Source organism: Molothrus aeneus, chromosome 11, assembly GCF_037042795.1.
Source record: "Molothrus aeneus isolate 106 chromosome 11, BPBGC_Maene_1.0, whole genome shotgun sequence".
NCBI classification, from domain to species: Eukaryota; Metazoa; Chordata; class Aves; order Passeriformes; family Icteridae; genus Molothrus; species Molothrus aeneus.
The window spans coordinates 14,684,414-14,706,562 of NC_089656.1; the positions used below are offsets into that span (position 1 = coordinate 14,684,414).

The window sequence follows — 22,149 nt, forward strand, 5'->3', positions numbered from 1 at the left end:
ACTCTCTACACACATCTAAACCTCAATATTACAAGCATGTAGATGTTTCCCCAAGCAGAATTGGAATTATCTTCATTCAGATTTCTCAGCATGGAGCTGCATCATCAAGAGACTGATCACAGCTGTTCTCCATCTCCCCAATACTGATTGATTTCTTTTCAAGTAACAAAGGTCTCATGTCATAATCATTATGTAGTAATTTCTCAGATGAGAAGGCCAGTTTCAGCAAATCTCTTAAGGGTTTGTCATTAAAACAAAAAATATCTTTTCCTGCCTACAAGCTCCCAATGCTGTTGTCCAACTCTAATACAGATTTATGTCAGTGACAAAGGCCTCGTGTCACAAGTCCTTCTACAGCAATTTCTAACAGGGAAAATAAGTTTCAGCAAGTATCTCAGGGGTTTTGAGGGGTAGAGGGATGTCACTAGAGCAATAAATACCAATGCAGGCTCTCATGCTCACAAGCAATCAGGCAAAGCAAGTGACAATAATGCAGAAGCCATGGTGTTAAGAGCAGTACCAGGCCAATACTCACTTGTTTGTGCAAACTTCTCCAGTGCTATTAGTGCAAAAAGCATCACTGTCGGGTGGGACTGGAAGTTCTAAACATGGGAGGTAAGAAAAGGTTTATTAATAAATACCCAGTACAGACAGACAAGAAGAGTTGTAAGTTTGTCACAGAAGGTTTTAGGTTCAAAGGACTCTCCAAAAATTCTGTATTCCATCCTCCTGTGGAGATAGATCCAGAGAGATCAGGCTACTCAGAGCCTTGTTCCACTGACTTCTCCTTACCTCCAAGGATGGAGGTCCCACAGGCTCTGGAATTTCAGCTTTTTGTTACATACACTGCCAATATTTAGCAGACGTGACTTCAACTTTTCACAATAATAACAAAATTGCATTCTAATTGCTATGTATGGATACATACAGAAAGATCAAAGACACTTACCAAGCTGTGAAGTAAATATTCCAATATGCCTGGGCTGAGCAAGCCTATGCTTGCAGGACCTGCAAGAACATCAGGAATGAAATCCCTCCATGGGAAGTACCACATTCCCATCACCACAAAGCTTTTAAACACAAGGTAACAAATTAAAGAACACCAAACAACTTCACAGCAAAGCAAAACTATAATATAAAAAAATTATCATTGTTTCTAGTAAAATACTTGTTGCACATTTAATAATTACACAGTTACTGGCACGTTACAGTCCTGTTCACTGCTCTAAGTGGCTACAGAGTTCCAGCCAGAGATTTTGCAGTAAGACTCCAGCAGCCTCCATTCAGCATTTTCATGCACTTTACTTTTGAAAAAAGACTGTCTCCCCTTTCCTTCCAGAGTCAAAGTGTAAAGACCAGCTCCATCTACCAGTAGCCCAAAAGAAGCAGAACTGAGCACCTGAAACAGCCAACTTGATAGTTAATTACACAGCTTGCAGCAGCACCAGAGCAAGCAGCCAATTTAAAATGGAAAAGCCCTGAAATAGTGTCCACTTAATCAAGAGAGAGACACGAGGGAATCAAACTCTGGCATCTACAAGCTCTTAAGAACTTGCAGTGGGTTCCAACACTTCATTAACAGATTTGTTGCCTGAGCTGACACAATGAGATTTGTGTCCACTAAGATAGAAGTAGATAGAGTATCTCTCATTTTAACTTAGTATAATACAGTAGAAGTATTACAGTACCAAAACACTTCCAGACCTTTTTCTTTACTTTTTTTTCCACAGAAATACAGTAGTTGGGTTTTAATAACCATTAGGTAACAGTGGACAATTACTTTTTTCTCTCTATTTCCTGTCCACTTTCAAAAAAAGGAGTAAAAAAACTAGATACAAAAGAGATCACCAGCAGGAAGGAAAATTAACCATCAGTTTTCAACTGTGTACTGTGCAGGAATGACAGAATAAAAATTCTATATGAGGTCACCTTAAAATAGAATCTCAGCAATTTTCTTTTAAGCAACACAGAAGAGGATCTTTTCAGCTATCTACAATAGAATAAGACATGTCTAGTGGAAAAAGCATATTTCTTTTTTATTTCTATACAGCCTCCAAGACCACTAACTTGATATTCCTGCCTACACTCCAGAGAACGTGTCCTCAGTAATTCACAGCCAGAGTGGGTCTGCAGAGGACACTGATTACCAGTGCTAAGGCAATACAACAACCAGTGATCCCCAATCACTAACCACACATCAGAAGGATTTGCCAATGGCTCATTCAGACACTGGAATCAACCAGATTCTGTTACAGCTGGTACCCCTGGGATGCAGAACATTACTGAGTTCTAAGCAAACACCTCTGACCTACTGTGGGTGCTAAAGCAGAAGGTTTTTACCTGCTAATTTCTTTACCTGCTAATTTCTCTGCCAAGCAGCCGAGCACTGCGGTCGTGTTCCGGTGCTTGGCAGGGTGACAAGAGTCCTGGCAAGCAGCAGCTCCACTCAAGTTTAATATTTCTGTTAACTTCTGTAATGCATCCTGCAAAGGAAATATCAGGAATCTCTTCAATGTTACTGACAGGTACAGCTTCCCCCCAGTTCAGTATTGTAAAAACAAGATTGTTTTTGCACATTACTGAAGTCAGCATCATATTACAGACAGCATGGGGTGGTTATCTTCTAAGATAAGATAATTAAGAACAGATGAGAAAAAAGTTCAACACATCCAAGAGCTGTAACTTTAAAATTAACACCAGATTGTTGGTTGCTGTGATCAACAGCTCAGGACACTTCTGGACATACCGAAGTGAGTGCCCCATGGCAAGAGGAACCAATTAGCACATATGGCACCACTGCCATCTGATCTGTTTCCAGTATCCTAAAACTCACACCCTTTTCAAAAGAAAAGGACTATTTCAGATTTTAAAATTCAGGACTAAAGAGACATACCCCTTCCTCAAAAAGCCCAAATTCCCATCATAAATTTAGGATGTTGTCATCTTTACAGGATGTCAAACTGTATTCTTGAGAGCCTAAGTGCTTTTCTGTAGTCACACAAATTTAGGAAGTAACCAAGGAGGGTAATAAAGCTAAAATGCCATCCTTTGACATGCTTTGTTCAGGCAGAATGGTATGAATAAAATTCCAGATAGGTCTAGAGCATTGTCTGCATTTTCAGGGTAGTTAGGGGTTAATCCAGGGCCAGAACAAGTCATCCCACAGGGAAAACCCCACCCTGAAAAGTTCCAAATCCTCCTCAACTTTCCAGCCTTCATGAAAGTTTCAGCTGATTCAGATTGAAACTGCATAATCTCAGGCAAGGATCTAATTAGAATAGAAGAACTTCTCATACTGAAGTCATCAGCAGCCATTTGGAGGAAAAATGAGCACTGCTCAAGTTGAATAGATGTGTTTTTTTGAACTGTGTTCTGAGCCACATTTGAATCAGTTGACTGTGCTAGAGTCTGAGGTCTGTACAGAGATCACACTGAAAAGTAGTTACATTCTTAAAAGGAAAGCCACAAAAACAGAACTGATGAACAGGACTGAGCTAAGTGGAAAGAACAGAGAAAGAAGAAAGAATGACTGAGCAACAGACTTGGGATGGAAAGGACTCACTAAAATTAGACTCTTGGCATACTGATACTGCTTTTAGCCATTACTAGAACTGTCAGAGAGATCAAGTATTTTGAGTTAAATAAAGACTTTATAGAATAAACAGTTTACTGCACTGCCTTTTTAACTTTATGGACTTTATAGCCTGCAAAACCAGAAAATAAAATACAGCATACTGCTGTTCTCCAGCTGTCATGGAAGTGAGGCAGTGACTTAAAATCCCTAAGATAAAAAACTTTAAACTTATCCTGTATAGAAAGAAAATGAACAGCAGCACACACTTTATGAGGCTGCATGTGGCCAGCAGACCCCACAGCTACAGCTCCTTGTGCTGTAAAGAAGCTACACAGGAAAAAACCACTGTGCCCCCCAGAAAAACAAGCACCTCATTCCCTGTCTTGATAAGGTCAACTATTTTATAGCAAACTCCTTAACTGTACCCAAATGAGAGTCACGTGGCTTTTCAAAAACAAATCATTTGATTGCTGAGGACTTTGTAGAGCCAAACAAAAAAATACAAAATCACTCTCCCTATGCGCATTCACAGTGGTCTCCATTTCCTGATTTCTTTTTTAAAGCAGACAAAGTTTCTAGTCATAGCTTTGTTTTCAAAATAACTCAGCGGTCTCTGTGAGAGTCACAATACATTTCTCTTGTTTAAAAGTCTCAGTTAACTTTAATCAATAGCCTAGAGGAAACAAACCCACTTCAGGTAGTTTGAGAGCTTGACCAATTCTCCAGCCACTGATGCAACCAGCTCTTCATGTCCCTAACAGCACCAATGGAAGACTAAAATTGGCAGCATCAGGAGCTTGAGAAATGAAAGCAGCAATGATGTGATCATCAGTTTCTGAAGAAATGAGATAATGACAAACATTTGAAGACAGACAAGGTCTCTGTACAAACATTATGTTTAGCATCCTTAAGCACCTGAGGCTTTCAGTTACACACCTGCACCAACATAGCATGAATACCTCAGGTCATCTTTCTGCCCAAAACCAGACTAGTGGCCAGTAAAACAAAAGGATTCTTATTTGCCAAAACCATATATAGGTATTTCATAGTTGAAAAATGTCATTTGTTTAGCTTAACACACCCATTTGCATTGCCTTCCTCATGTGCAGCACAGGAACAAATTCAACAGTGACTTGTAAATGTGCAGCTTTTGTGCAAATGAGAGAACAAAAGGGCAGAACTAGGGCAGCTTCTGCAGCACCTGCACAGTGTAAGTACCACACAGCAGGAGAGAGTGGCTGGAAAAGCAGCAAAAACCCAAGGCTCTCTTGCTCCTTCTCCACGCATCAAATTGATCTTTTTTTTGGGAATACTCCTAGCATAAATTAGCATTTAGACACCCAGTCACTCCAAACTACTTGAAGTTGAATGTTACACCTATTTTTGAAACCACTATCAGTCTTGCATCACCGGTGAAAGGCACTCAAAGGGATCCTGGGTGTGGCAACCACAAGCAACTGACATTCACAGATAAATGCATCTGCTTTTGACTCACTTTTGTTGGCAGAGGACATTCATCAAGTAGTAGTGTTATAACAGCTGGTCCCAGGGGATCTTCTAATGGAATAACTCTAATTAAAGATTGAACAACTTCCAACCAGCCTTCATCTGTCAACCACAAAACAGAAGTCACATTCAGAATTAACAGTACAATTCAGAAGTGTTCAAAGCACATCCCGAAATGTAAACTGAAAAATCCTCAAAATTACCCAGTGAGCTTAGAGACAGCAGGAAAGACAGTTTGCTTTTTACACCACTGTCTTAGTTTGCACTAGTTTAGAAGTTTAAATTCAAAAAAGAAAAAGTTTACAGCATCTTGGGTAACAGTGAACACCTGTACAGTTTGGAGAAGAGTCTTGCCAGGCCAGAGCATCCTTTAGTTCCTACTGCTATTAGGAAGGAATACTCATGGTGGTAAGGACAAGTACTTTGCTCTAGTGCAATAATCAGAGTTCAGCATCCAGTGTCAACTCTTAAGTGGTAAATGCTACATACACAGTGACACTGAGGAAATAATTTCTTTTAACCAGAATCAGATCCCTCTTTCTGAATTCCCTGAAGTAACAGAGAAACTCAGTGTTTTTTTCCCATGCCTGCTGGTCTAAAGAATGTTTGTTTTCCTAAGGAACGGCTCTCACTGTTGAATGAGTAGACAAGGGCTTTTACTTGCAAGGAAACATCCACTAAGAAGATGTTAAACTACTGATAAACAGATTTGGATTTACAAGAAAATTGCTCCCTTAGAAGTGAAAATAGAGTCTATATCTGTGTACAGGTGAGTGAGGCTGAAGAAGCAGTGTTCCCTACAACAACAACAACACAGCAGTAATATACTGGGGGTTGAGTTATGTTAGCACATTCCCCTGAAAAACATTTTATTGAATTGCTGTAATATCTAACCAGATTGATTAATTTATTTCAATACAGAAATATATTTCCTAAGACCACTACCAACACTACTAAGTAGAGAGGTAAAAATTCAACTAAACCAGAAGTTTTGTGGAAGTCTTAAGCTGGGAGAATTTCTCCTGCTGTAACAAAGATGAAACAGCCCCTGCTTGTGCTGCAGGAGCACTGAGGGACAGGGCTGGGACAAATACAGAGTAAAGCAGAGGTCTCAGGTCAGCAAGACCCAAACCAAAGGAACGTGCTCTGTGCTGACATGGAGCACACAGGCTTGGCCCACGCCTGTGTACAGGTGTAGGATGTTCCTGCTCAGCTGCAAACAGCCACTCTTGGTGGCTTAGGCTTTAATGCCACCACAGTGTGTTTGTGGCCATCCATTGGCTGCTTCTGGAGAGTTCACATGGGAACTTTAACTGAATTCAAACAAACTCAGGCCAATGCATGAGCTCAGTGAAGCTCTGGGGGGCAGAACTTTGTTCTGGTTCCCACACCCCAACACACCCAGCTGAGGTGCATTTTTCTTTGCAAAGAAAAGAGGGGCTTGGGGTTTGTTTTGTTTCTTTTGCTTGTGAGTCACAACTGAAATGCCCAACACAATGCCTTGATACCTGTTTCTGCCATTTCATGCAACGTGATCATTGAATAAGGAGGCTCCTGGTCACTGAAAGAGATATTACACAGGTCAAAAATTATGCACAATCATCAATGTAATACAATGAATAAAATGATTACTCACAGACAGAAAACAAATCCAGTAACCATTTAACAAAAGGAAGTTACACAGGCTGCAGATTGCTAATGTCATTTTCAGATCTGAAACACAGATGGGATTTGAGCCTCTCTGGCTCAACATCAACATCTGCATGTCTGCAACAGCTGAGAAGTGAAATTGATTCACATCTGCATGTCTAAGAGCTGAACATAATGCCTGGATTTGGTGCTGTTCATCAGCAGGTTCCTTGTAGCACATAATGAGGCACTGCATGTCAGAGGTCACAAAGTGAACCCAGAGCAGTGCACAAAGGGGCATCACTTCAACAGGATTTTTTTTTGCACAAATTCTCTGCTAAATATATAAATATTTAAAAACCACCACAAAACCTGAATGGGAAGCCACCTAACAGCATCATAGTCTTCGACAAGAGTTGTTAAAAGAAACAGTTAAGGCAGTTTAACAGCAAATATTTCATCCAAGCCATTTTCCAACATGAAAACTACAACAAGTTCAATAGATCAGGTCCTCAGTCCAGTTTGCTGGAGTAAGGAGATAAAGCTATGGACACATCTGTGAATCTGAGCAGGCACTGCCAGTGAAAGTACCTAAAGCAAGACTCCAAAACCTTGTTCAGTAAGCAACTCTAGGTCCAGAAAAAGCTTATCCAGCAGCATGTCCTAAAATACTTTATTCAGTGCTCCTTAGGCACTGGGATCTAACCCCAGGCTTAGACTTTATGTTCCACACTCACTCTCTATCACACAGCTCTGAAAAGAAATTGGAAATGTGAAATACAGAGGAATTTTAGAAAATTTCAACAGACATTACTTATGGAGATAATAAAACTACCTAGTTTGAGAGACTAATCATAAAGAAGAGAAAAATCTCAGCATTGATGAAATATATATGACATAAATACACATCTCTCTTTTCTTACAAAAAGGTGAGCACATTCTTAAATATTTCCACAAGAGAAGGCTAAAGTCCAGTTTAATGCATTTTTATATTGCCACAACATTTGAAACAAATAGTTGGTTGTTTTTTTTAAGTTGAGGCATCTTCACCTTTCTTCTGGAAAGTAATCTGACCAGAAGGAAAAAGAAGTGAAGTTTTGCAGCCAGAATTGCATCAGGAGAAAGAATAGAAAGATTCAAAGAAATGAGAAAAAAACCCCAACAAAAATCCCAACCATAAGTACAAGTAAAGGCTAAAATAAGAAAGGATGACATTTTTGTCTGCAAGATTTCTGATTTGGTCATGAGTAGCAGCTTTTCACAGTACTGGCACTAGGCACAGGACAATCCTGTCCCACTGATTTGCCATTTTAACCACTTAATTTCCAACATCCCCACCAGGACACACCTTCCTCATTTTGAAACAAAACAGCCATTTTGGTAATTTCTTAATTTGCAAGGCAGCTTTTCATATAAGCCCCAAAATATAGAACTTATCCTTCGGAGTTTATGAAATTAATCTTCTAGGAAGCAGCTATCTCTAGATAGGACAGGAAAAAAAAAATCAGTTGTCAGATATGTTTTAGGTCAGAACTTTGAGATTTGATAAAACCAAAAACAACATCAAGAAAAAAAATGAACCCCAAGAAAAAACAAACAAATGGCAAACAGGGAGAGCAATGATTCATTCCTTATCACAGTGCATTTTCCTGTAGTCTGTATAAAAGCCCCCATAAAAATACAGTAACTTCAGGAATTGATCAGAAACAGGACTCCATGGGCAGTGAAAAAACTATACCTATTGTCTCTCAGTAGCATAGGAAAGTGCTTACAAGATTACAAAACTGATTGCAAGACCCACAGGAACAGGATCAACTGTGCACAGAAGTGTTGTGAAACAGCTTAAGGAGCTGAACTTGAGGGAAAGGGCATGTGAGACTGGGCAGAGACTTTAAAAAACATTTGCCATGATTTGAAGACAGAGCACAAAATAAACCTGTTAAAAAACCAACCAAACACATCTTAGACTTAAATGTTCATGAAAAACATCAGTCCTGATATTTTCACTTAAAGCCTTTGATAGCAGGAAGGCAAACTCCTTCTCTGCAGGCACATTCCAGAGCTGATGCAGGTGTATGAATCAAGGCTCACTTATTTTGAGTCTCAGCCACCTCAAACTCAAACCCCAGCTGTCAGGCTGGAATTGTGCTTTTCCTTCAGTTCTGGTCTTCCCAATTCCTAACCTGCACCTAACCCAAAAGGTGTTGAGCTAACTTAACTCATCTTTTTTAAGGCCCTCTTAAAGCTTTGTAGAAAGCAACGCAAAACCAAAAAAAGACCAAAAAATGGATGAGCCCATAAATATCCCCCACGCCTTTAATGGATGCTTTGGGCATGCCAGGAATGCAATACTGGGATTGTGAGTTGGGCAGTCACAACATGTGATCTTTAAAAAGTAGTCACACTTACAAGTGGAAAGAAAGCCTCAGTCTGTTTATCCAAGCTAACAAAGATCAAAGCTCCCTATTTTGCTTCACCATTTCCAAAGAAGTAAAATCCAGCCTGCAAACAGAAAACTGCACAACAACCAATTTTTAGGACAGAAGTTCCCAGCCTCTGGAGCATTTATTGCTTCCTAAACTGTGTATCTGTGCCAGGTAAGAAATCAGGAACTGTGAGGAAGCTCCTCAGCTCCTCGAAGAGTCTGTACCTGGGCACTCAGGAGCTACTTCTATTACCTAGGAAAGGTGCTCCTCTCCTAAGCCTCCAGATGGAAACACGCAGCTGCTCCAGGGAGGGTCAGGTGCAGATCGGTGAGAGGCTGGAGCCACAGTTTGAGAGAAGACAAGAACATTTTCATTCATGTTGAATTATTCCTTGAGGAGGTACTTACTTATCTACCAACGTCCGAATTACAGCCAGTGTGTCAAGCACCAGCCCATCCACATTCTGTTTTTTCCTCCTTGGTTCATGAGGCCCTCGACCCCTCCTGGGTGGACGGACAGGGTCCCTTGGGTGGCTCCTTGCCTCAGGGATGTGTGTCCTGCTGTGCTCCGTCTGTCGGCCCTGAGAGGTCCCGTTGTCCTCGGCCCCGCTGTCGTCGCGGCAAACGCACGAGTTTCCCATGCTGCCAGCCCCCAAGGCTCCCAGGAAATGGGGAATGTGGTGCTCTAGAGTCAACAGCAGAGCTGGGAAAAGGCTTCTGCTAGCATAGAACACAACCCAAGCAACTACAATCATCTAGGAAGTTTTAAGAGAAATGTTTGTGCGATCCCGGATTGCGATCTTTTCGCATCTTAAACGCTGCTACCAGCTGGAATGAGTGGGAAGTTGGAGACTTAGCTGCTGACAGAATCACTTAAAACACACATTGGTCATCCAGAAGGAGGTCTGAAAAAGCAAACATAGAACAAGAGTCAGTGTTACTACTGCTAGAAAACAGCAGAAGAATTCCTATTTTAGTAAACACCAGCAGTTCTGGTGGATAAAGCAGCTAAGAAACACAAGGCTTTACCTGAAGTCTATTGTGGGGAAAGGGAAAGGAAGGAAGAGGAGGAGGAGGAAATTCCCCTGGTGAGGAGCTCTCGCCCACACACCATTCCTTTCTACACTACCTATTACCTCCCAGCTTCTTGGTGGTTTTTGGATGCAGAGGAACAAGTTTGCCTGTAAATGTCCCACACTGCTACCCTTTAAATACTGAGTATCAACAACCCAATTTCATCTGCCCTTTACAGAGACACATGGCCTATGCTACCCCAACAAAGGCTGTACACCTCAGGTTCTCATTTCACATCAGGAACATTTCCAAACTATAAAACAGATAAAATTGTAAAGAACTAATCTTACAGTTATGGTTTATCTCAATAAGCAATAGATTTAACAGAGAATAATTTGGTCCACCTGTACATAAACACACGTTTTTGGAACATGTCTACATCTGCATTTTCACCCAAAGAAGCACCAACACAGAATTAAACAGGAATTATAGACACCATTTTAATGCCTTACAAATCCAACTGGGATTTTGAAATGGGTGTTATGGGCCTGTTTGGATCTAGTGTCAAACCAATCTCCCATTTTTGTGAACAAAGACTAATTCAATCATTCTTCTGTTCTTTATTCAAATGGTTTGGATCACATTCAGGCCCAGTAGCAACTGAGACCACAGGTCAGTCTCTCCCACTTATTAACTTGCAAATGCAAGAGAAAAAGGATTCAAAGCCCAATTTCATAACAAGTTATGTTTCAAGCATAGAATATTTCTTAAAGTCTCAGGTAATACAAAACCCTACAAAAGATATAATTTCACTGCTTACACACTTCAGGCATGTCAGAATAAGTAAGTCATTTTTATCCTTTCAAGAATCAAGTTTAACATTTACACTAGAAGTTATGGTGAATATCCTGTAATAGGTTATTACTACTCTTCAATTATTAAATCTCATTAACAGCAGACATGTAGCACCCTAAATTCAAAAGAAAGTCAAAGAGAGCTGACACTTTTTAAATATGGAAGGCCCCATATCAGAGCCAACTGGCAACTCTGCAATTGCTGGCTGCCCTTTGGGACAAGATCACAACAACAGTCAGGGACCAGACATTGGTCATATGAACAGCTCTTGGGATGTCAGCTGTCACTGGAAAAGCACTGCCACCAAGCTCTCACAGGCTCTTCTGTACTGTGAAGCACATCATCTTTTAGCACAGTGAAATGTTCAGTATTAAGAAATTAACTGGAGGCTAACTAAGAAAAAAAAAATTCAATTCGTCAAGGGATATTAATAGGAAAAAAATACAAGATCTTGACTTCTTGGTTAAGAAATTCCTAAACCACAGATCATCAAAAGGGTTTCAGCATCACATCATGCTTGCTTTTTGCCCTAAGCAGTTTGGCCATCAGGCACTGAGTCCTTCCATCTGAGCCAATCCTGCTGGCACCTTCTCAGTCAAGTCACAAGCAGATGAGAGGCGCCAGGGCAGATTGCAAAGACCTCCAACAGAACTGTCTGAGTTCACAACTGGTTAAAGTGACTTTCTTGATTTTAAAAAGAACTAGTTATGCTAAATGCAAATCATGTCTTTCTAGGGAATATGTATGTATTTATGAATCTGGGTCATTTAAGGGCTTTTTAGCAAGATAATGCTAAAATCTAAAATTGTTACAGCTTTAGAATCTGCATAAAGTTGTTCTGTAACTTATGGAAATGTTAACACAGTGAATCTATCTTCTCATCAAAACAAGAATGGAAAAGCTGTATTTTAGAGATTAACAATGAGTAAGAACCTAAAGAAACAAAACCAGACATATGTCAAGATTAAAGCTGATTATTGAAGCCTAAGTTTTTCTGGCTGACAAATTAAAGCACGATTAAAACAAAGTAATTATGGTCAACTCACCTGTAAGTTTGCTTGGTTCAGGAATGGCTGTGGGAGCTCAAAGTGCTGTGGCAGAAGTGGGTTGTTCTCCTCCAGGGCACAAAGTCTCTTTGGAAAAGGCAGTGCTCTGTAAGCCTTTATGGTGGGCACTGAGTCATTACTGACTCTGCTTTCACTCCTAGGAACTGCACTGAGGAGTCCCTGAGGAGAGATGGAAAAAAAAGAGAATTCACTTGGAAACTGCATCTAAGGTAGACATACTCCACCTCCTCCCTACACCTGCCATGACATCAAGCCACACTGTTATTTTCAGCCTTTACAGAGGGAATTCTCTTAAGGCTTCAAAACCCAGTTTCTCATCTAAAAGCTTTAGGACTAGACACAGAAAACCCAACCTGTTTCTACAGCCTTGGTATTCCAGATTACACAGCACCAAGTGCAGAGCAGTGACCAACTCCTCACCTCAAATTACTCCCTACAGGAGGAAGAAGAGAAGCAATAATATCTGCTCCAGACAGAGCAGAAAATAAAAGTACATTATAAAAGCTGATTAGATAACAGGAAGAGAGAAATGACAGGATAAACTCCCCTTATTTAGTAAAGAGCTGGGTTTGACAGCATTCACTTGGCTCTTGCTCACCATCACATACAAGGAGCTCATTGTCAAGCCTGAAACAAACTGAAAGGCTAAATAATGAGGAACACAAGGTAGGAGAGATTGCTACAGATCTGCTCACAAACCAGCTTGTCTGGATAAAGCACAAATGCAGGAAGAAAGGTTCTGAAGTGCAAAGGAAACTAATAAAATTTTTATTCCATAAGAAGTAGCTGGTGCTCCAGCTCTCACCAAACAGCACAAAATGCCAATGCCCAGCACCTCCTCTGTGGGACTCACTGAGCAGCTGCCCCAGCACATCCTGCCCTCAACACAGCCCCCAGAGCAGATGTGGCTGGAGCAGGACACCTTCCCTACACAGGAGAAAAGCAGCTGCCAGCTGCAGCCTGCAGTGCCCCCCACACCTCCCCTGGCCCTGGGACCATCCCAGCACAGGGAGCAGCTGCTCTCCTGGCAGGCTCAAGCACAGGCATGGATGCACAAAGGAGTCATGAGCTCCACAGGCTGACCAACCTGCTGTGGCTGAATGTCCAAGTGGGAAAGACAAAATCATCATCCATTGGAAGGGATGCTGTAGGAGTGGATTTGACCTGCCTGACAGTGCAGGTGCCCAGCCTGCCCCAGAGAGGCCTCCCTGGATCATCTCACCGAGCACACCAGTGGAGGAGTTGGCTCCAAGTGGCACTGGGATCATTTCTCTGCAATGTGCAGCCCTAGAGTCAGTGATTCATTCCCTCAAATATTCAATTAGCCAACCATAATACTGCCTGCCTCATGATGGAAAATGCCTCTTCTTTCCATGAAATGGAGTGCACTGCCAAGCAAACAAAAAAACCCTCGTGCACATAAATGGGGATGGTTTCAGCTACCAAAAACACTTTTCCAGTTTCTGCCACCACTACAAGAGTAAGATCAGAAATTTCCCCTCTTAAGCAGAGTAACACAGGAGCTCAGTCAACAAACCACACAGCAAAGCTGACAAGTTTTCAAAAGCAAAACTGTAAGAGTTTTGGCCAGCAGTTTCCTATTAAGAAGATAAAATAATTAGAAATACTTCCTCAGCATTTCTTTCCCAAAGAAATGATGCTCCTAAAAAGGAAGAGATGGAAATTCTTGTGATGCCTGTCAGATGAAAGTTCAGACCAGAAGGAAACACAGCTATGAATTGCTGCAAGATAATCAACTTTACAGGAATAAGATACAGGAATAAGAGGAAGAAGCAGCCTGTTTGAAAAATAAGCTATTTTAATAAGGAGAATTTTGAAACAATGGGGATAGTACTGAAAACCAAGAATTTCCAGTAAATGACATACAACTAGAATGTGAAATGGAGACTTTCTCAGGAGATCCCATTGACATACAACCTCTCACCTGTGAGACTTGTGTAGCTGAAGAGCAGCAGGTGCTGGGTGTCCAGCGTGGTTCCACACAGTGCAGCCAGGGGAGAACAGGCTTCAGGAGGAGCAGGTAAATACCCTGCTGCTGCTTTGGCATGTGGTAACCAACCACCACATTGTGTAATCTGAAGCAAACCCCCAATTCAGTTCTATTTTCTTTAAAAATACCTTGGAGGGTTAAGACTAGTGTCAAAACATGATGGGAAGCAACCTTTACTGGCATGCAGCATTTCACAAAGCCATTGCCACAGCTGGTTGCTTTCTTACTGAGGCAAGAGCACCTGAAACCAAAAACAGACTGACCCTGAGCATGCCAGTTTCACCGAAAGGGAGACTCACCATGTCTCAAAGCCTTCCAGCTCCTGCACAAGTGCTCATCAGTGAAAACCCCAGGGTTGTACAAGGTTTATGCAAACAATTGGGCTCTAACCCTGATGCCTTCTCTAGGTAATTCATCTTTGTCACACACACAGAGCTGAGGATCTGATCTCTTGCTTGAGTTGATGTGAAGCAGAAAGCAGCAGACAGTAACTACCACCACAGTAGTTTCTTTTTCTGTAGACTCACTGTGAAAGTCAGATTTTACAGTCACTTGCACATCGCACTACTTTGTCTTTTCACTTCCTTTAAACTCCTTTTCTAAGCTGGTACAGGAATGCTAAAATTGCAGCATGGATTTAAAGTGAACTTCACTTTCTTACTTAAATGAGCCTCACCAGAGCAGGCCTGGCAGGGATTCCTCCCTGCAGTTTCTCCCTTACCTCTGGATACAGACACTAGTGCTCAGGACATGCCAGGCATCAGACTATTCAGCTCTCTTTCTGAAAGAGAAACTGAAGCATTGACCACCTTTTGAGCTTCCCCATCTCAGAGGTCAGCATTTGTCATCTGTCATTTAGGTGGAACTGTCCTTTGTACTACAGAAAACCTCAACTTTGCTTCATGTCTAAACCAAGGCTGGTATCGATCACGCTTCCTGCATCTCAGCTCCCCAAGCCACAGATGGATCATTAAATTCCTTATCAGAGACTAAGCTTAAGTTCTGCTTTGAGGCAGATGAAAGCACTTCTGAGATAATGATCTTTAAAAAAGATAGTGGTATCTGACAGCCCAGTGAAGTTGAACAAGAGGTGCCTCCAGCAGGGTGACGTGGCTTGGCAGAGCTGAACAAGCTCAGCAGTTGCCCAAGGAGCAGAGGAGAATGCATTGCTTCAGAAGTGCCAGGGAGATAAAGATAATGCCCTGTAGATGGCAAGGAACACTAATCCTATAAACTGCAGGGATACAAGCACATGAAATAAAATCGATTAGCTATACCCTATTAAGTTTTGGCACAGACATTCATTTGGAAGCTTATAAATAACTCTTTCAATTAATTTAAGTTAATCTTCCTTGCTGCCCAGAAAGTTAAAGGCATTATCAACAACACAATTCTGACAAAAGCATTCATGATATCAGGATTCAATATTAAATAAAAAACTCCACCAAAAAAAGCCCAAAACTCTCCCAAAAATCCACAAGAAATTCCAGAATAGACAACGCTGGAAGGAAGGCAACTCTTTGGACACCAAGCAGAGGTATAGAATGGCAAAGAAATTCCTGCCCCCAACCCCCCAAAAAAAGAGACTTTTTTAAAAAAAGCTTTGTCCAGTAAAATTTACAACAGCCCATTTCAGAAAGGATAAGGCTTTATATCAGTATCAAAAAACCAGTGAAAGAATTCTCTTCAGTCACGTGGAGATCAGCTCCTTGCAATACCTAAAGAACCTTGTGCATGAGCAAAACCCAAACCACAAAAGCATTTTGAGGGGCAAGCCAAAAGACTGAGCAGCTCAGTCACAGCACAGCCCTGCCCTGGGAACTAAAATTAGGGCTAGCACAGGGACATCCAAGCTCCACATTGTGGGCACCAGGAAGATGCCTCAGGGAGGGGCTGCTGGAAGCAGGGGCAGATTCTTGTCAGCAAACCACCAGCCTCATGTAAGTGAGCCAAAAGGGTGGCAACTCAGAGTTTGTCTGTTTCTTGTCTAAACTAATCTTAGTGCTTTTCTTTCTTCTATCTCAGAAGAAAGGGCTTGTTTTCAGAGGAACTTTGGGTGCAGAACTACTCTGTAGAAGACACAACAGCCTCCTGTTGTAGACCACAGAACTTAGCCCAGCTACATGGCATGACTAAGCTATTATGAACATTTAAAATTCCACAAACTGTTTTCAGTGTAAAATTTTGATAACATTGCCGAAAAACTCAGCAATGCCTCAGTTGGAAGCCTGCATTATCAGCTGTCTGACAACTGCCTTGGTGAGCAGACAATGTCTAGAAACAGACTGCAGAAAATTCCATGTCTTGATAATTGAAGCAGCATCAGAGGCTGGCCTGATCTTTCAGTGGGCAGAGCTGAGAGCCACCTTTGTGGCCCTGCCCGCCAGCCATGGAAAGCTGGCTGCTCTTTGCTAGACAGAGTTCAGGACTGTACTGACAGAGCAGGAAATGCCCTTCAAATTCCCTTTCCTCCTGTGAGTGGATACAGTGACAGCTGCTCAAGAGACTGTCACTTGAGCCCAACACAACATGTAGGTCACTAGGTTAGCAAACCTGCCTCGGAAGCACTCCTGGAAAGCACAATTCCTGAACTACCTAGGGCTTCCAGAGCTCAATACAGAACCTGAAACAGCTCTGGGCAGGTCACTGGAACCCCCTTATCTCACCAATTTCACAAGATCACAGAGTCAGTATGTTGGAAGAGACCTTCAAGATCAAATCCAACCCAGCCCCAACACCTCAACTAAACCATGGCACCCAGTGCCACACCCAGGCTTTTTTTAAACACATCCAGGGATGGTGACTCCACCACCTCCCTGGGCAGCCATTCCAGTGCTTCATCACAGAACTTAAAACAACAAAAAACCCACCCACACAAGAACTCAGCTTCATTTCTCCCCATCCATCTCTTCAGGTTCTGCCTTCAGGACCTTTCCTTTCTGCCCTGCCACAAGTCTGCCAGGAGAGAGCCTGCTGTGGATTCACCAGCCACGTGTAACAAGTGCTCCTGCCAGGTCTCAAAGGTGTCCTGCTCCAACCACTGAGCTGTGGTGTTTCCTTACAGTGTTTTAGGGCCCCTCCAGTACCAAGAAAGCCAGAGGAAGTTGCTCAATGTGCCGTGGCCAAGGGGGGGGGAAGAGGCCTGAGAGATGGCTCGGCCAAGTGCAGGTGGGTTGGGAAGTGGGAGGATGATGAGCACCTGTCTCACAAGTCAGTCTGAATATGGCTTAAACAAGACTGTGCTCCCAGTTTAGTCAAAAAAGGCAGAAAGCACAAAAAACTATTTAAGAGGCTTTCAAAACCCTGTAGCAGTATCAGGAACACAAAGTCTCAGCCACCTGGGGCTTCTGCTAAATAACTTTCTGAGGAATTTCAGGAGAATTAAGATTAAATTGTTTTGATAATTACACATAAACACCACTTCACTGAATGTTACAAAGGGGTAATGCTCTAGAGAGAGAATAACTCACCTATTGTTAATTTTTTTTTAAATCTTTTCTTTCAGGACTGATACATTAACCAGAGTTTGAGTGCAAACACACACCATTCTTGGACTCACCATTAGCTGAGTGTTTTTAAAAGCAGGGAGAACAATTCGAAGCCTGCTCCATGCCAGACAGCTTTGCCTTTAGAGGAAAAAAAAAAAAAAAAAAAGAGCATCAGCAGGTTGCTGGGTTTTCTTTTTCCAGTATGACTTTCTAGCACGTCCCACTGTCTGCAGGAAGCTATAAGATAAATGTGAATGGTGCAGCCTCCTGCCCCCTAACCTGTGATTCAAGCTGTAATTGCACCATGTGCACAGGCAGTGAAGCCAGAAATCCAAAAACCCATACCAACACTTCAGATCAAAAAGTACTCAATACTCGTCCTTCTCCCACCTAATACAACACCAAGATATTCAGATATTTAGAGCAAAAGGGAGGCATTTTCTATGAAAAAAAAAGCCTTAGAAAGGGAAAAAAATAATGACAGTGTGTTTAATATGCTCAGAAACCACCATTTCCCTGAGGGGAGAGATTTATTAGGAAAAAGATGGGATTTCTTGTTACTGATCACGATAACCCACTGAACTCCATCTAATAAACGTACATTAAAAACCAAGGAGCAGCCTCTCATCCCAGACTTTGCACTGCTGCACAGGCAAAGCCCACACAGAGCTGCCATGGCAGAGCTGTGCTCCCAAAGCACAAGCCTGGCCACAGGAATGGCAGATCAAGGGCAGGTAATTACAAGCACTTCTGAAGAGAGATCATGATGCGTTGGTCAGCCACGCAACCTCGTGAGTCATGAGTGAACATCTGACTTTCATTAGACCTCAGCAATATAATGAAGAATAGGAAAGGAAATAAAGATCATGCTGGCACAGTCACTGCCCTGCAATGCCAGCCTTACAGTTACCACACACAGACCAGGAAAATTAAATATATTGTCAGGACACAAGGCAATACAAAGTACATGAGATACTTGAAAGACAAGGAATCTCAGTGTAAGATCTGCACTGCTTAAAGCAATGAATAAATTCAAAATCTACTGAGCAATCATAAGTTAAAGAGAGGAAAAAAAAACCCCACAAAAACCAGTTTGAAATGCTGAACACAACATATTAATAATGCAGCAGAATAGGACAAATATCATGACATTAGCTGGCCTTCAATTTACTACAAGCTGACAGCATTTTATGTTGCTCCCTCTGTGTTTAGAGGGAAAGCCCAGTGCACATGGTGAGCCTTACTCCACTTTATGAGGATATCAGCACATAGCTACATGAGCAACTGAGGACATTTCCAAAGCACGTTGCCAGGTAGGGGAGATAATGAATTCAAAGGAAATTTGAATGAAGAAACCTAAGGAGTTAGAGGCCAGTGAGTGTCCTATAACAAATCACTGCCTTTATCACTGACTTACTGCTTACACTAATAAATATCTTCCTGTTATTCCTCAATTTTTACAAACAAGCAAAAAGCTTGAGGAGAATTGACTCTGATTCCACCTGAAGGGCAGAATATGAGGGATGTCATACTTCACAGGAGGGAACCAAAACATTCTAAGTGATCTATTTCAGTCCTATCCATTAGGCTCACAGCAAATGAAATGCACTTCAAGCTAAGACCTCCTATGTGAAAACACTGATAATGTACCAAGGGAAAGCACTGCAGGGTTGTGCAGAAAACCATCATGTCCCTCTGAGAGGGAAAAAAAAAAGAACATTAAGAAAAGCACAGAATAATGTATCAGTGAGAGAACAAGAGAGCCACTGAGTGATCACCAAATTACAAGGCCACACAGTAAGATACCACAGAGGCTACCACAAAGTGTTGCAGTGAAACTCCCTGTATAGGAGGCTGAAGGTAAATAAAAAGGAAAGTTAAAGACCTCAGGGAAACCAATAAGCCCACCTCCCTGCAAACACACACTGGTATCACAGCTGATGATAAGGGAGGTGTGTGGACAAGCTGGATTAGCTCTATCAGCAATCTGAGAGTGGGTAAACAACCAAGACCAAGCTAATAAACAATCAGCATCAGCAAGAGTTATCACAGGAGTGGTGCAGAATGCAAAACACAGCACTAAAATACCCTGGAGGAGCTTCCTACTCAAGTGATGGACAGGGGAAACTGAAAACTTTCATTTAGCAGGAACCTCAAGAGAATGTCTGGATGAAAAGGGAAGAGACAAGAAGCGATCACACAACTACAATTGTGCTTCACTCATCTGAAAAAGAACACACCACAGGAAATTCACAATCTGTTCAAGCAGACCTATAAATAGGCACAAACAGCAGAGATTGGGGCACAAAGCAATAACAGCAATGTCCTAAAGGGAGGGACAGAGGAATGGGTGCCAGGAGGAGAAAGGGCTTGTTTTGCTGAGTGGACTTGGGCAGAGAACAAAGACACAGGCAAAAGTGCTTACAGAAGAATGGGCCAGATTTAGATCAAAGAACAGATCAATTCTGTGCATTTGGATAAATGCAAAACAAAAACACCTTTAACAGCCTCACAGACCCTTAAAATAATATGACAAGTTTTGAGAATGCAGAGTCCTCCGGAAATCCACAGTCAAACGCAGGAGTCCAAGAGGATGTGAGATGCAAGGGAATATTTCAGGTGGCTCAAAGGTGATGAGAACATTCACTGTTTAAAAATCTGTATATTTTAATAAGAAGAGAGCAAAAATTTTAATACCAGGAAGAAAACAAGGGAAAGTCACAGTAAACAAGTGGATGTAGATTTCCACGTGACAATAATCTCATAGTAGTGATAGATGTACAGAAAATTAGCAGAACTAAGCTGAGGACTAGCATGAGAAAAGAAAACAACACCAAAACAAATACATGCATTCAATGCAAGACAAAGGACAGAAAAACTAAAATCCTGAGGCAAAGCTACTGCTAAGTAGAAAAAAAAAATCTCTATATTGAAGAAAACAAACACTGACACAGACATAAAATGAAAAAAAAAAGCCCTACAATACACACTAGCATTCAGAAATCAGAGCAGGCTGAATTAATTTAGGAGAGAAAAGGCAGCTCTTATGTCTGTGCTTCTCCATGGACCAAAGTTTCACTGTGTGAGAGAAACTGGTAACACTGGGTGAGCACCAAAATGAACTCTGGGCTCGGGGATCACAGTTTGCAATAACGAAACAGAAAGTGACAAGTAAGGCGACTACAGCCTTTCCTGGGATTTACACTAGGATTGTGCCTGGAAGGGACAGTGCACCTACTGCTACACAGCAGAACATATAAAAAAAACCAACAGTTCCTAAAAAGAGGGGGTCAGTGAAGGCCTGCGAGACAGAAACAGCGATCAGGACAGAATCAAAGGGCTCAAAAGAGAAACTCATGCTCGATACGGGCATAATACCAGCAGTGCAAAAATCCTGCTTTAGAGGAACTGAGGCGGGAGAGCAGAGCCGAGGTGCTGCCGCACCCGCAGCAAAGGTGCCGCTCCCCAATCTACCACCCCAGAATGTAAAACAGAAGCTCCAGGTAAACGAGCGCATTTGGTGGCCCGCTCCACACCTCCACATCTCCCCTGTAAAGCCAGAAAATTTGCTGTAGAAAAGCATTTTCACACTGAGAGCCATGAAGAGCTTTCAGGATCTGATGTACCACTGATGTACCAATATCCGAGGGCTCAGCAGCCCTGCCGTGTTTCCGAGCTGCCAAACGCTGGGGGAGCAGCGCCTGGAGTCCGTGACTCCGCGATTCGATGGCATTTTGCCCCCCTCACACCAACCTCGCTGTGGCCAAGCCCATGTTTTGCAAGTCATACGAGCCCCGGGAGCTCTCCCCGCTCCCGGGAGGCGCCGTTAGGAAGTTCCAGCCCCTGCGGGCCCCGAGCAGCGCCGCACTCCGGGCACCCCAGCTCGGCAAACCCCCGTTCATTCACCTCTCGCTGCTTTCCCCAGCGAGCTCCCAGCTCCGGGGCCTCCGCCAGAGCTCAGCCAGCCCGGGGGCTGCACCTCGGCCAGGGAGGTGCAGGGATCCCCGGTACCCCCGGCTTGCCCTCCCCCGATGGCCCCAGCCAGGCAGCCGGGGTACTGGGGATCCCTGGGGGCAGCGGCATCAACCACGGGAGCCGATGGAACCCCGGGCCTCTGCCTGGGGCCGGGGGCTGCGCTGGCCAGGCCCCCGCCCCAACCGGGACCCACGCCTGGGGGAGCGGAGGCCTGAGCACGGTGCTTTCACACACGGACGCACGGCCGGCAATGGTGCCGCCAGCGGGGCCACCAGCGCCCAGCCCGCCGCTGTCCCTTCCCCTCACCCCGATGTGCGCCCCGCTCCACCCCAGCCCCACGGCACCCGCCAGCCGGGCCGCGTCCGCTCTGCCTCACCTCAGCGCCGAACAGCCCCGCCGGGAGCACAACGGGACCGCAGCGAGGCCGCCGCAGACCCCGCGCCGTCCGCTCCTGCCCGGCCCCGGCCCCGGCCCGGCGCTGCCGCCGCTCCTTTGTGCCGAAAGATGGAGGCGACTCACGGCGCAGCCCCGCCCCGCCCCGCCCCGCCCGCGGCCGCGCCCCCCGCCGTCTCCCGGGCGACCCGCCGCGCCCTCGGCCCCGCCCC

General features: G+C 43.3%; 1 protein-coding gene across 2 annotated transcripts in view; it reads right to left on the bottom strand.

Annotated features, from left to right (window-relative positions):
• The window catches only part of RSPRY1 (ring finger and SPRY domain containing 1), a 35,951-nt gene extending 13,924 nt beyond the window's left edge, over nucleotides 1-22,027 (bottom strand). Inside the window, exons 1-9 of one of the 2 annotated variants that reach the window (XM_066557674.1) lie at nucleotides 21,921-22,027; nucleotides 17,641-17,707; nucleotides 12,050-12,229; nucleotides 9,543-10,039; nucleotides 6,589-6,641; nucleotides 5,070-5,182; nucleotides 2,357-2,483; nucleotides 950-1,008; nucleotides 536-602 (exon numbers count right to left, since the gene is read on the bottom strand). In XM_066557674.1, the coding sequence (XP_066413771.1) occupies nucleotides 536-602; nucleotides 950-1,008; nucleotides 2,357-2,483; nucleotides 5,070-5,182; nucleotides 6,589-6,641; nucleotides 9,543-9,889 (766 nt within the window). In that variant the 5' untranslated portion in view covers nucleotides 9,890-10,039; nucleotides 12,050-12,229; nucleotides 17,641-17,707; nucleotides 21,921-22,027. The remainder of the gene's footprint in view (nucleotides 1-535; nucleotides 603-949; nucleotides 1,009-2,356; nucleotides 2,484-5,069; nucleotides 5,183-6,588; nucleotides 6,642-9,542; nucleotides 10,040-12,049; nucleotides 12,230-17,640; nucleotides 17,708-21,920) is intronic. The other variant, XM_066557675.1, reaches the window with a different exon arrangement.
• Nucleotides 22,028-22,149: the final 122 nt, after the last annotated feature.